Genomic DNA, 14,399 nt, shown 5'->3' on the forward strand with positions numbered 1-14,399 from the left:
AAATCCTGACCAGTGTGTCGATTACTTCTCAAGATTGTATCACAGTTTGAGTTTAGCTTAATGTTTTTCAGAAATAAACCTATGAATTTATAGGATCATTATTTCTGTAGGTTCACTTCTGTATTCTTATGGTTTGTTGTGTTATATTTGTCTCTTATTTTCTTCTGTTACTAAAGGTACCGTATAGCTTGAATATTTTTCATGCTTTTATTGATATGCATGGTTCCCTGAGTGAAACCTGGGGACCAATCGGGTGTCCCTAACAGGAACTAACAGTTCAATTTCCTGTGTTTCGGGTTTTTATGTTAAAAGGTATTGGTAATAAGTATATTTTTATTACTATGGATATCCTTACTGTTCTGTCTCAACTGTAGGATGTGTGTGGACAAAACGAAGTAAATATATAAAGACTCTCTATTATTGGGAAGCTATATAAATTCAAGATTCAGTATTTTGTTTTTCAGATGATTTCTTAGTGCTAATCAAATGCATTAATCAACTCCCGATTGGCTGACTCCTTTGTAAGGGAATTGTCTTTGGTTGTATTGCTCTCAAATTGTTCCTGATGTAAGTTAGCAAAAGAGGTGAGGAAGTTCTTTGTTGACCAGTTAATCTCTTGTTTGATTTTTTCTTTAACTTACTGTAGTTTTGCAGGAAGCCATTTATACCAAAATGATAAGTACTTCTTAATCCCAAATATAATAAGTTTGGAATACAAATGAGTGATTTTGGCCTGGGATAGGATGGGATGGGAAAAGGGTGATTTGTGGTTTTTTTTTGGGGGGGGGTGGTGGGTTGTCCTGTGTCAGTTCTTTGACTAATTTATATATTTTACCCATCTTCTAAAATGAAGTGGAAGGGGCTTTTGTTACAATTCTGTAACCCAGTAGAATCCTATTGTAAGAGTCATTGCCTTGCAATGAATGACTTCATGAAGAAAGGCGGATGCGGCACCGTATCTACATCAGCGGTCCAGCCCGTGCACCGCAGCCCCCGGTGCAGCAGTGAAACACAGATGCTGGGCGTGTGTGGGGCAGGGCTTGACTGTTTCAGAGCTCCACTGGCGACTGGGATGGAGAGCCAAGGTTCAGAAGTACTGCCTCGGACGGCGGGTAGTTGCGTGACTGAGCTGATACTTCTGCTCTGCAGTTTCTGGCACTCTTTGCAAAAGAGGAAACAGGAGTTCCATACCTCTTCATATCTTAAAAACTTACATCACTGGAAGAGGCACTTTTTTTTCCTACCATGAAACTAACAGTTTGATTTTGTAGGTTTCTACAGCTGCTCACTGTCTTTAATAAATAGTTTTATCAAGGATTCAGAAATATCCTTCAGCTGGAGGGCTTTTTATTGAGCCTTGTTTGAAGCTGATGGTGTAATGTTAAGTCATAACTATGTGATGGTGTTTTTGCATGAAGCTAAGTAAGTGCAGCTTCTTGAGACTAAAGTTTGCATTTCATTCATGTTTGCATTTCCAGCCCCTCATACAGTTTCCAGCATGTACTTTGAAGCTGTTTTATAAATGCCTTTGGAATAAATGAGTTCAAGTGTTTAATTTCCTGGTGAACTAAATTGCGATAAATATAGAGTTTAGGAAATCTAGAGTAAGAGGTGATTAGCATGTTTCCTAGACCATCTGTCCCTAATATCAATTGTTTCCACTTGGCAATGAAGACTTGTTTTGTTTTTTTTGGGGGGGGGTGTGAGGTTAGCTTGTGTAAAGTTAAAAGAATAAAAGAAAACCTCTTAGGTTATTCTGTACCCCTCTGTTTAGTGGGTAAAAGTCAGGACAGTTCTTAAAAAATTGACATTCTTACTATTCAGTAAGGATGAAGGCAATCATTGGTTATTCCAGTGATACGGTAACGCCATTGGAATGACGGGTAGCTGTTTCTGCCTTGCCCCTGGCAGTCTATTTGATGCCTCAAGCAGAGTGATCTTGGAAAACATGAAGTCCGAGCATGCCACTTCTTTGCTCAAAGTCTCACCAAGAGTTAAAGTAAAGGTCCTTACGGTGCTCTGTGTGTTGGGCGCCATCACTGCTGTGCCCTTTCCCATCTGTGACGTCAGCCAGTGCTGTTCCCTGGCTAATTGTCTGCCAGCCTGTGCTGGCTTCCTTGCTGTTTCTAGAACAAGCAAAGCGAGCTGTTGCCTCAGGGCTTTTGCACTTGCTGCTCCCTCTTTGTGGGATGTTCTTTGGATAACTGCGTGGCTAGCTTCCCTCACTTTATTCCCAGGTCTTTGGTTCAGGTCACTTTCTTGTGAGGCTTTACCGGATCATCTTTTAAATTTCACCCCACTCCCCAAACTCTCTGTGCCTACTTTACCATTTTTCTCCTTAGCAATTTTTACCACTGGACATAGCACATGCTTTAATTTTTTAAAAATTAATCTATCCTAAATAAAAATGTAGGTTCAATGCGGGCAGGGTTTTGTGTGTGCCCAATAAGTATTTGTTGAGCAAATGAATTAATGAAGCAGGAGTTATACGAGCACATTTGTAACAATACAGAATCTCATGGGACTCTGTATCATTTTTATTTTAAATTAAAAAGGGGTGTAGTATGGTAAAAGTTTTTCTAGTTCCTGTCAAACGGTTGCAAACCATTTACTCTAGTGGCACTACCAGCTTACTTATGTTTAAGTCAAAGAGAGAACCGGGTCTAGTCCTAACCTCTACTTTGTAGGAATGGGATTTCAGCCCTTAGAAACCCATCCCTATCGTGAAGTGATGCTAGTAACAAGGCACTTACAATTCTGGATTTGTATCAAGTTTAAACAGTTCAGTCTATGGATGGAATAGATTTTGAGAAGGGAGTAATACGGATTAGCAAGAAATAGATGTAAAAACTTTGGTGAGAAATTGGTTAATGAGAGAATTCTTCTTGACTCAAGTGTTCAGAGTATGATTTTTATTTTGGTTAAAGTGTTGTGAATTAAAATGCAAGTATAATACTGTTCCACGACTTGGTAGAAGTACCTTTACCCTTTTGGTAAAGCCAGTCGTTACTTACAGTGGCCTCCTGGGCTCCCGTGTTCCCTCTCTGACTTCTCCCTTCCTCTTGCTCGCTGCACACCAGCCACGCGGCACCCGTACTCTTCTTTGGGTGCCAGGCCTGCCCCTCCCTCCCCTCTCTAGGATCTTTGCCCTGCTCATCCCTCTACCTGGAGTATCTGCCCTGGGTACGGTACGCACGGCCAGCGGCCTCAGCAGCTCCCAGTCTCTGCTCGGACTTCAGCTGCTTGGTGAGGCCCCGGCTGCCGACCAGTGTGTTAATACTGCAGCTACCCCGCCGCCTTGCTCTGCCCGCCCGTGCCCCTGGACCTGCTTGCCTGCTTAGGGTTAAGGATAGCACCTACATTTTCTAAAATATTAGATCATCTGTCTGTTATGTTTGTTTTTATTGTGTCTGCTAGATTGTAAGTGTCAAAAGGGCAGGACATTTGTTCCTTGAAGTACAGCGAGTCCCTAGAACAGTGCTTGGTACATGGCGGATTCTCAATAAACACTTACTGCCATTACTCTTCCTCATAGATTCACATAATTTACCCTTAAGCTTTACTTATGGCTGTGGTAACTAGTAGATTTATGTAATCAGCCTCTACAGAGCAATCTCTGAAATAATACCACTTGTAATACTTTTCCAACTGTGTGTGTGTGTGGGGGGGGGTGACTCCGTAATCACCAAGAATATGTTGGTGTTATTTTGGTTCAGTTTAATTTCTATGTCAGTTTTATCGATTGCATTTGTAAATTCTTTTGTTTAATTGTGGGGAAAAACACGTAACATAAAATTGACCACCTTAACCATCTCTTAGTGTGTAGTTGCGTAGTGTTAAGTATGTTCACATTGTTGTGTAACCAATCTCCAGAGCATGTCATCTTGCAAATTTGAAACTATACCGATTAAACAATTCCCCCTTCCCCCTCAATCGTTCTACTTTCTGTTTTTATGAATTTGACAACTCACAGTAGTGGAATCATACAGTATTTGTCTTTTTGTGACTGACTTATTTCCCTTAGCGTAACGTCCTCTAGGTCCGTTATGTCGCATGTGGCAGTTTTCTTCCTTTTAAAGGCTGAATAGTACTGCATGGTGTGGATAGGTCCCGTTTTGTTTATCCATCACCCATGGAGGGACACTTGGGTCGCTTCCACCGTTTGGCTGTTGTTAGCAATGCTGCTGTGAACATGGGGGTACAGATACCTCTTCAAGACTATAAACTCTTTCCTTGAGCTGTTAGTTTAAAGGAATACACATATCAGTCAGTTCTAAATTCAGTATGTGCCTCCATTTTAATTTTAAAGCTCTTAATCTTGTTTCCAAAGATCTAAATTTTTAATAGAAAGTTTTCCTTTTTTATAATTTGTTCTCATAATAAACTTGTACTTTGCTGTAAGCTGTGGAAGTGTATGTAGGTGGTCTGCTTTTTAAACGAGATGCAACCCAGGAAAACTGGACATCAAAAAGTAGAACATACTCCTTGAAAGAATAAGCTGTTACGCATTGTTGTGTCTTCCAAATTGTCTAGCCTGTGAGTGGCCTAAACAGTAGAATGAAACCAGGACAGTGTTGTGTTGTGACAGCAAAGGAGGAGAGTGTTTCAGGAAAGAAAGAATGAACAACAGTAACAGTGTGCTGAGCAGGCAAATGAGAGGATTCCAAGTGTCATTTGGATTTAGCGCCCTTAGCGAGAGTAGGTTGGGTGGATGCTTGCAGTGGAGGCCAGGCGAGGGAGTGGTGGGGTGAGTGAGGAGACAGGAAATGTCTCTAAGACAATTTTTAATACATTTGGCATTGAAAGGGAGAAGAAAGGGTGGAGAGGGGCTAAAGATTTTTTTAAAAAATGGCTGAGCCATGAGCATACTTAAAAGCTGATGGGAAGGAGCTAGCTGAGGGAGATGTAATAGGAGAGAAGGATTAATTAATAGTTTAAGCCCCGCAGAGGTTGGAGGGAGTGGAATACAAAGCAAAGAAGGCCCTGGTGTTGATGGAGGAGGATGGCTTTCCTAAATTGTGATGGGAGAGAAAGAAAATACGGTGGGTACAAAGCTGTGCTTGAGCGGGGTGCAGGTGGTTTGTGGGTTTGGGTCTTGGAAAGATAGAAAATTCCTACTTGAAGCTGCTGGGTTGTTTTTCTTCTAAACTAGGACATGAGGTCATCTGGTTAGAATTAGGAACTAGGAAGGGGGATTCTAGTTTTGAGGAGAATCAACAGGGTTCAACATAGTCATTGTAGATTTCAGTTGCTGGGTTTTTAAAAGGAGTAGCAATATCTACTGCAGTTGGGTGATGTTTATTAAAGCATAAAGTTAGGCGTCAGGTACTTGAGGGAAAAAAAAAGCTTAACCTTTTTGCTGTTTAATTTTACACATTTATTGAATTTCTACCAAGTGCAGTGTATTGTAAGACAGTTCTACCCAGGGAGCTTATACACTTACAGGGAACATTTATCAAATGCAATGAGAGGCAAGAACAGTGCTGAAGCCAGAGGTCATATCCCACTGAGGAAGAGAGATCTTTAGGTGTGGAAAAGATTTCAGTAAACATAGATGGGGGGGCGAGAAAAAGCTTTACACTGTGAAGAGTGGAGAGAAGACGATGTTGGTACCACGTGAATGGAATGGTGAGTGATCCAGCTCGTGCAAAAGTGTCTTTGAATCAACATTTCTCTCTGCAGTTTAAAGACATCAGAGCAGCTTATGACTTTAAAGAAAACTTCATAAAAATATGATGACCCCTGAAAAGAACTTATGTGTATTCCTATTTTAGGGAAAATTTATGCCTAGGCATCCAGTGTGTAACAGCTTTATACAGCATTGTGCTTTTCCGGTTTGGGTGTGATGAATTCATAGAACTTACCAAGGGTAAGTGGCATTGTTTGCTTCATTCAAGCTTTTTTGTCTCTTCAGCGGAAGATTAAAAAAAGAAATTGTTTTAAATTTGAATCCAGGACTTGAAAAATGCCAGTTGTCTAAATACAGTACCATATTGTGATAAATATAGCTATTGAAAATTTAAAAATGTCTTCGCAAAACTTTATTTTAATATTCGCAGAACTTTTTTGGAATGTTATCTGAAAAACAGGACCATTATCAGAGCTGACTATTAATTAGGATATTGTTTCAGATATAGAAGTTGATCTGCCTCTGAAATTCAATTTGAATATGTATAGTTCCAAGCTTGCTTTGTGTATTTAATAACTTTAGTACCATAATTACTCTGTTTACAATTAAATTTTGGTGAATATGCTAATATGGAATATGCCAGTGAGTGATTTCAGCAAAGGGCAGTGTTGATTTGCATTTTGATGCGCTTTTCATTTGCATCTGCATTTCATTTAGTATCAGTGGGAAAAGGAGTGGTCGGATTATGCAATGGAGCATGTGATGGTAAACTTTCTTTGAAACCTTTCTGTTGGATTGGCTATCATAATAGTGGATTTGCTTTGCTCCAAATGGACAGAAGTTAGGCGCAAAGATTTAATTGGGTCGAGGTCTGTGCTCTCCGGTGTATTTTTTAATAGAAACCTTAATGTAGATACTGGTTTCATTAGTTAGAAGAAACCTATAAGGTATTAACACAATTGTTTAATTCAAATTAGTATTTTAAGTTCTTTAGAAAATTCACTCACTTAACTGAAGCAAATGCTATGGTTATGTTATTTATTATAGTCTTTGATTAGGGACTTCTGGTTTTAAATAATTCTTTCTTCTTTTCAGAAATTACCTGAAAAGGAACAAAGAGATTGAGAAACAGAGGTTTCATATTCTCCAGAACTGGGGGACTTCTGTAACCCTGAACCAGAACATGAGAGGGGCTGCCAAATGCAGTGAAGGTCAGGTAGGGGCATGGGAGGATGCTGACGAGACAGCTCAGAGCACGCTGGCAGAGCGGGGTTCTCCGGAGTGAGGGGTACACCCTGACGGCACAGCCTGTTCTTTGTGTGGGAGAACAGGAACGGGTGTGGGCAGAAAGGGCTCTAGGAAACCTGCCGGTGTGATGAGATGGTCTGTAACTTGATCCAGGTGGGCGCTCAGGTGTGTGTGCATGTGGAAAAGGGACCAGTTTGCTGTACACACCTGATTTATAGCTTCTCAACTCCAAATTCACCTTGCTTTGTTCTGTTTGTGACACTTGAGCTAGACCCTGGAAACATTTTCTCCTTTCCATTACGATGTTAGGTTTTGCCAGTAGAGGGTGAGGGAGGGACACTGCAGGACCTGGAGGGGAAGGAACTTCTCATGTTTCAGGGTGCTTGTTTGTTTTCTTGTTTTCCTTCTCCCTCTTAAGGTGTGGCTGCCAGCCAGGCTTACTCTCCGACGTTCTGTAGCTCCCCAGTAGGCAGCTTCTTGCTCCACCTGTGCAGCAGCCCCAGCCCCCTGGCACCCCTGAGAGCTCTGCCCCCCGGCTCTCCCTTAGCCTTGTAGAATCTTCACTGCTCCCTGTGCGTGCTACGCCTGTGTCCCTTAGAGCTCTTTTTCACCCCTTTAAGGAGCCGCCCATCTTTTACAAATTAATAATTTTTTATATTAAATTCCTGTTTAAGTTGCTTGTGTAGTTTTATTGCCTGTCTGGACCCTGACTGTCATAACACGCCTTGTGTAATTTACTGTGTTAATTTTACATAAATAAAAAAAACAAAAAACAATGAAATACATCATAAGTGCACAACTTGATTAATTTTGATGAGTGAGCGTACGGTTCAAATGTCAGTCAGATTGGGATACAGAACATGACCTGATCCCCAGAAACCTTCCTCTTCCAATTCTAACTCATGTCCTCCCCAAACAGTATCGCTGTTTGACTTCATTCATCATGATTAGTTTTATTATTACACTTCGTATAAATGGAAACGTGCAGTATGTTATGTCTGACTTCTTTTTCTAAACATGATGATTGGGAGCTTCCTCCATTTTATTATATACACTTTTCTGTTGATGGACATGTGAGTTTCCCCTGTTTGGCTGTTTTCAATAAAGCCGCTATTATCATTCTTGTACATGTCTTTTGATGGACATGTTTTCATGTCTCTTAGGCAGCGCTATAGAAGAGGAATTGTTGGGCCAGTCAGCTACTGCCAGACAGGTTTTCAGAAACGGTTGCGCCAGTGTGCGGTGTCAGAACTGCGGCTGCTCCGGTCCGGAGCAGCACTTGGTATTGTCAGGCTTTCACAGCCGAGGTCTCCCAAACCTTTAAGGACTAGATCCCTTGAGTGCTGTTGAAACTCTTTATATTGTGGTAAAAGAAGAAAAGCTTCTGAAGTCTTTATGAAGTAAGCGTTAATATTGGTATCAAAACAGATAAATCGAGTAGAAAAAACTGCAGACCAGTCTGACTTATGAATATCAATTTTAGTCCTAAATTAAATGTTAGCAAATAGAATCCAGCAGCACACCGTAAGAATGAGAACGGTTGTTAGGTATGATTTGTTTGTTTGTTTTAGGAATGGTTGTGTTAGATTGCCGGGTACACGTATGTGGCAGACTAGCTGCGTTTGCTGAGGTCTTTGTGTTTCAGCATTTTAAAAGATGTGTTACTTGACCAAATGTTTGTTTATTAATCTGTGCCATCGTCCCCTGCACCCGGTGCTTTAGCACTGACATGCGGTCGGTTGCCTGAGCCCTGCCTAAGGTTGTAGGGGCTCCAGAAGGGAGGCCTCCATGTCTTTTCTCGTGTGAAGCCACAGGAGAAAGGAAAGAGGTTTCATTTAGGGACATTTTAGAGAACTATGTTGTAGTGGCCTCCTTCCATTAGAGCAGCAGAGTATATTTCAGTGACTTCTCATTCATGTGGAGCCGACCTAAGTGGGGGAGGTTTTCACCCAAGCATAAAGTTAGTTTCAAGTCCTAATTAATAAATCTGATGTTCTTTCTTTCTTTCTTTCTTTCTTTCTTTCTTTCTTTCTTTCTTTCTTTCTTTCTTTCTTTCTTTCTTTCTTTCTTTCCTTCCTTCCTTCCTTCCTTCCTTCCTTCCTTCCTTCCTTCCTTCCTTCCTTCCTTCCTTCCTTCCTTCCTTCCTTCCTTTCTTTCTTTCTTTTTTTTTTTTTTGAAAAGAAGCTGGTAATCTAGGACCTACACTGAACGACTTTATCTGAACTTTGTACTTACTTTACTTGGGTTGGTATGATATATTTAAGTTCCTCCACAACACTGTGGGTCTCCCTACTGTGTATGAATGATGGAGGAAAAGAAAAAAAAATGGATAAATCATTTGGTAAAAGCTGGATTCCTACCTTATATCTTATACCAATACAAGTGTAGACAGATCAGAATTGTACCAGCGAAATATGAAACCATAAAACAACTAAAAGAAAACATGGAAGATATTTGAAAAAAGTAATTTGGGCGAGGTTTTTCTAAGGATAATGTGAAATCCAAAAGCTCAAAATAAATAATATCAAAAGACAAATAAATTGGGAAGACTATTTGCGATACAAAGAGCTAATTTCTGTAATATATAAAGTGCCTCTACATTAAAAAGCAAAAGGCTACCAGTAGTTCACAGGAAATGAAGTACAGATTTTATTTTTTTGTTTGTTTGTTTGTGTGATTGGACAAGTTCATGGAACATAAAAACATTTCTAGTTTTTGATCCCTTGGTGATTGTTAATTATAGGAACAGTAATTTTTTGATATTTAAAACCATAAAATGTTTCACCACTCAGAAAACCTTATCCAGCAAATACAGAGTTAATGAATTACAAGGTACTTTTATCACCACAACCCATCCTAAGAAATGGAAGGAGGCCTGTCCTAATCGCAGCTTTCTTATGCTTCTCCAAAGATTGCCGTCTTTTATGGTAGTCATTTCCTTTTCCTTAGGGTTTTATCACTCAAATGTGCATTCTTGAGCACTATAGTTTGGATATGCCAGATTTCGTCTTGTTTTAGATACGTTGTTTTAGAAATGTAGTTTTCTTTTCCCCATCTCTTCTTGTTTTTCGTTGTTGAAGAAATGGGATCATATGTAGTGCAGGGTTTCCCACAGTTAGGCCTGTGCTGATTGCTTTCCCGTGACAGTTCACCATGTTCTTCTATTCTCTTCACATCCAGGAATGGGTAGGCTTGATTAGATTCAGGCTCTGTTTGTTTTGTTTTTCTTTTTGGCAAGATTACTTCATGGGTAGTGGTGTGTTCTTTTATCGGGAGGCATTTAATACCTGGATTTCTCTCATATTTTGATGTTAGTAGCTATCAGTGCTCAGTGTCTGGATTTATTCACTCATTAGTGGGTAGAAATGGTGCTAACCGAAACCATTCTTAGTCATTCATCAGCTGAAATTTTTCTGTGAGGAGAAATTTCTCTTCACTTTCTATTTGGCTACCCAGTGGTACAATTCATCTAAGAAAGAAAATATAAATGCTTGATTCTCTCCCTTTATTTACCACTTTTCAAAATTGAGTGGTTTTCTATTATTCCCTAGAGGTCACCGCTTAGGTTTTCTTACTCTTATAAACTTTTGGATTTATCCATTTTATGTGTTTTAATCCGTTGTGGTTATTATCTTTATTGATTCAAAATGGCCCATCTTTGGTCAGTGGAAACATCTTTTAGGCTGGCTCCTTAGACATATTTGACGTAACTCTAGTGGTTTTTGACAGCTTCCTTGACATCTAGAAATGAAAAGATGTTCCAAGTCTATCCTGTACATTTTCAGCTCCAGACGTGGAATCAGTCATTTCTTCAAGGAACCTGGTTTTTTTTAACAAGAAGTGGTGTTTCAAGAATACAATTTGTGTACTAGAGATGCTCATTGCTACTGGGTTGGTTATGCTTTCTAAGCTTTTTTGTGAATGGGATGCGAAATACAAAGGTGTGTGTGTGTGTGTGTGTGTTTGTGTGTGTGTGTGTGTGTGTGTGTGGTTTTTGTAAAAGATAAAATACCTTCTGAATTAAACATATTTCCAAATATCCACATTTTTAATCTTATCTTTTCTGTCTTTCATATGTATTCCCTTTCTTCCATATTTGAATCCTGATTTTTAAGGACACAAGAGGATGATAGAATTAAAACATCACCTAATTACTCATTTGAATTATTCCATATTTGTGCACACAATAGCTTTAGTTAACAAACCCAAGTATCACCACAATGTGTATTACTGGAAAGTTACTTTTTTTGCATATGTTCTCCGATTCTTTTTACAGTTGTACTGTATCTACATTAATAGAACATATACCATTATGAATTCTGTCCTCTCCTTTATAGCCTTTGTTACGTCTCAGGTTCTACAAATAAATATGTATTTACTGCTCATTATCAGTTTTTACGTTAGTCGTTTTGGCGATCTGAGGCTTGTTTTCTAGTAGATTCTCATTCCTTTTTTCCATGTTGATAAGACTAAGTCTTTATACTTGAAATGTAACTGAGTATAAAATCTTTGGTTTATGTTTCCTTTCCTTGAGTCTTAAATATGTTACTTTTTTTTTCTGGCGTAAAGTTTTGCTGTCAAAGTGATGGCAATCTGATTTTGTTTTCCTTATAAAATATCATTTTTGTTTTTTTGTTCTGGGTGCTCAAAGAGTATTTTCTTTTACTATGAAATTTAGTAATTTTACTAGGCTATGTCTTAGTGTTGGTCATCCTGAGTTGATTTACGTATTTGGTGTGACCATTCATTTTGTAGCTTCACAAATTTGTTTTTTAGTTCAGAAAATTGGTCCTTTTCCTGTTGTGTTAATTGTCTTGCGTTTTTAGTCTCTGTACTATGTTCTTACCACATCGGTGTTGACCTTGATAGATGATAAAACGTGCGTTCTAATTAGATGCAATTTTCTCTGTCAACTTCGTAGAGCAATTCTGTTTTGTTGTTAAATAGCATTTTCAGTCATAGATATTATACCACTGGAACTTAAAACTAAATACATAGGGTGCCAAAAAAAAATGTACACATTTTAAGAAAGGAAAACTGTATTAAAATTGTAATACTCAATATATACTGATAACAAAAGATGAATACAAGTCAATGTTTGCTTTCTGCATTTACAAGAGGTGCTCAAAGTAGTTACCATCAGCCTCCAGACACTTCTGATTACAGCGAACTACTGCTTGAACAACATTGACCAAAGTGTCCACTTGTATACATTTTTTGACACCCCTAGTATTTTTTGAAAGTAATTGCATATATCTTTTTATTTATTGTTTCCTCTTCAAAATGAAAAGATAATCAAGTAGGATTATAAATTAGATCACACATCCTTTTAAGTTTTAGAGTAAGTAGGAATTTGAACAGCATCTGTGTTTCACAGAAACTTTTCTTAGTGAAAAATGTTTTGAACACTTCTAGGATTATAATTCTGATTGTTGCTTTTTCTGATTTTTTTTTTTTTTTTTTAATAGTGAAAATGCCTCGTGTTAAAGCAGCTCAAGCTGCAAGGCAGGGCCCTGCAAAGAGACGTCTTGCAGAACAGTTTGCAGCGGGGGAGATAATCACCGACTTGTCAAAAAAGGAATGGAAACTAGGATCACCCATTGGCCAAGGTGGCTTTGGTTGTATATATCTTGGTAAGTGGATGACTACTTCCAGTTAATTGTCAATCCAAAGATTTATGTGCTTTTTAAAATAAAAATAGTTTCTCAATTATGAGCTTTTACAGGCTGTTCCTAATAATCTACAGTCAACTTAATATTGTGTGGTTAGGCAAAAATGTATCTCTGACATAGGATTGGAAAAGATGACAATTGATTTAATCACAGTAGAAAAAGAGGGTAAGATATCTGTAATATTGTCATTAGCGAGTACTGTGCTTTAGATTTTTAAAGTATTCTTTATAGCCTTAATGTTGTTTGAGATCCAAAAAAAGCCACGTAAATCTTTCTTTCCCTACCTCTGCCCAATTAGGATTTACTCCCTCTGTTTTGGTGTAACTTGGAGATTTTCAGATCTTTAATAGTTGTGGATTTATTTTTCCTTTTAGACCACCCTTACAGTCACTGTAGTAGAATTAGGAGAATGACCTAGAAACTGCATATTAGGTCTGATTTAATATGCTATTAGCATATTTACCCCGAAATTTTGGGGGACTCATTGTGGAGCCCTGAGATTCTGTAGGTTAATTATTGATTTCAAAATATTTTATGTGATTGCTTTTATTTTGTCTGCTTCAGCAAAATATTATAGTGATGCAACATAATTCATTTTTGCTTTTGATAATCCTCTTTAAGTTTTCCATTCTGTGTTCTTACCCTACCTCTAATCTCGATTCATTTAGCTTATTACTTATTTAACTTCTGCCATGGAGGTTTGTAAAATTTTATGTTTAGTAGAGGAACCCTGTCACGCGGGGCGGCCTGCGGGGTCTCTGCTCCTGCTCCCCACATAAGAACGCAGGATGTGGCTAGTCCAAAAAGGAACACCCATGGAGCCATAGGTAGGGGAGTCATACCACCATAGTCTCACTGGAGGCTGGATTCACATGACGTGAGACCTGCTGTCCGCTTTTCTGCCAACTGCCCTCACTTGCTAGCTGCGATCTGCCATGCTAACTGCAATCTGTGCTTGCTAGCTTAGCCACCATCTTCTTGCTAGCCCCCATTTTTTGCTAGCATAGCCATGGCAGTTATATTAGTGGCCAATGGCTCACTGGTTACAGCTGTCAGCCAACTAGCCACAGCTGACAGCCAACTAGCCACAGCTGATGGCCATTTACTACCTGAGCCAGCACCTTTCCACGTGAAGCCGAGAGCCTGGAAACTGCACTCCTCGCTCTGTCCCCACAAACCCTTTTTCTTACAAGCAACATCTTTCTCAGAATACCAATATTATAGTGTAGATTAGCTTCTTGTGGAAACTTCTTTGAACTGCAAATTCTCAGGTCCTAACCCAGACCAGCCAATCAGAAACTGTAGGGACAGAGCCCAGTTTTGTGATTGGACAGGTAAGTCCTCCAGGTGATTCTGACGCTCCAGTTTGAGACCCACTGGCATAGATAGGAGAGCAGCTGCTCTGACTCTGGAGGGGTCTCACTCAATCCCCTCCAGGACCCATGGGCTACAGTTGGTTAGACACAGTCTCTGGAAACATGAAATCATAGCTGTTGATGAAATACAGCTTAAAAGCCACTGCTTTACTGTGTTTCATAAATATGGTTCCTCTAGGTCAGTGGCACCTGTCTTTGGGAAATAGGTGTGGATTCTTCAGTTTTATTCAGAGAACCCATTCAGCGGCTGTCTCTGACTTAAGGTGAAAATGCTCATAAACCATGAAAGCGTAGTAGCTATGTTAGCCAGGTGTATGGTTTTTGGCCTTGTAATTTAGAGATGGTAGATTACATAAACTACCTCTACTGCAGAGAGTGTAGATTAGGACATCCTGTATTAGGAATGGGAACATGTCTTTAAACAAGTAGGTTCTTCACATTTGTTACTTTGCTGTTGTAACCTTTGGCAAATTT

The 14,399-nt window shown here is 39.2% G+C and overlaps 1 protein-coding gene across 22 annotated transcripts in view; it reads left to right on the forward strand.

Moving 5' to 3' along the window:
- The window catches only part of VRK1 (VRK serine/threonine kinase 1), a 112,495-nt gene that overhangs the window by 52,667 nt on the left and 45,429 nt on the right, over window positions 1-14,399 (forward strand). For 13 of the 22 annotated variants that reach the window (XM_081047940.1, XM_081047941.1, XM_081047942.1 and 10 more), the window contains one exon: window positions 12,346-12,510. In XM_081047940.1, the coding sequence (XP_080904066.1) occupies window positions 12,346-12,510 (165 nt within the window). Of the gene's footprint in view, window positions 1-4,999; window positions 5,629-5,774; window positions 5,870-6,724; window positions 6,846-12,345; window positions 12,511-14,399 lie in introns of those variants that run through there. The other 9 variants (XM_081047955.1, XM_081047954.1, XM_081047958.1 and 6 more) reach the window with 5 other exon arrangements.

This window comes from Rhinolophus hipposideros (assembly GCF_964194185.1).
Source record: "Rhinolophus hipposideros genome assembly, chromosome: 5".
Lineage (NCBI taxonomy): Eukaryota > Metazoa > Chordata > Mammalia > Chiroptera > Rhinolophidae > Rhinolophus > Rhinolophus hipposideros.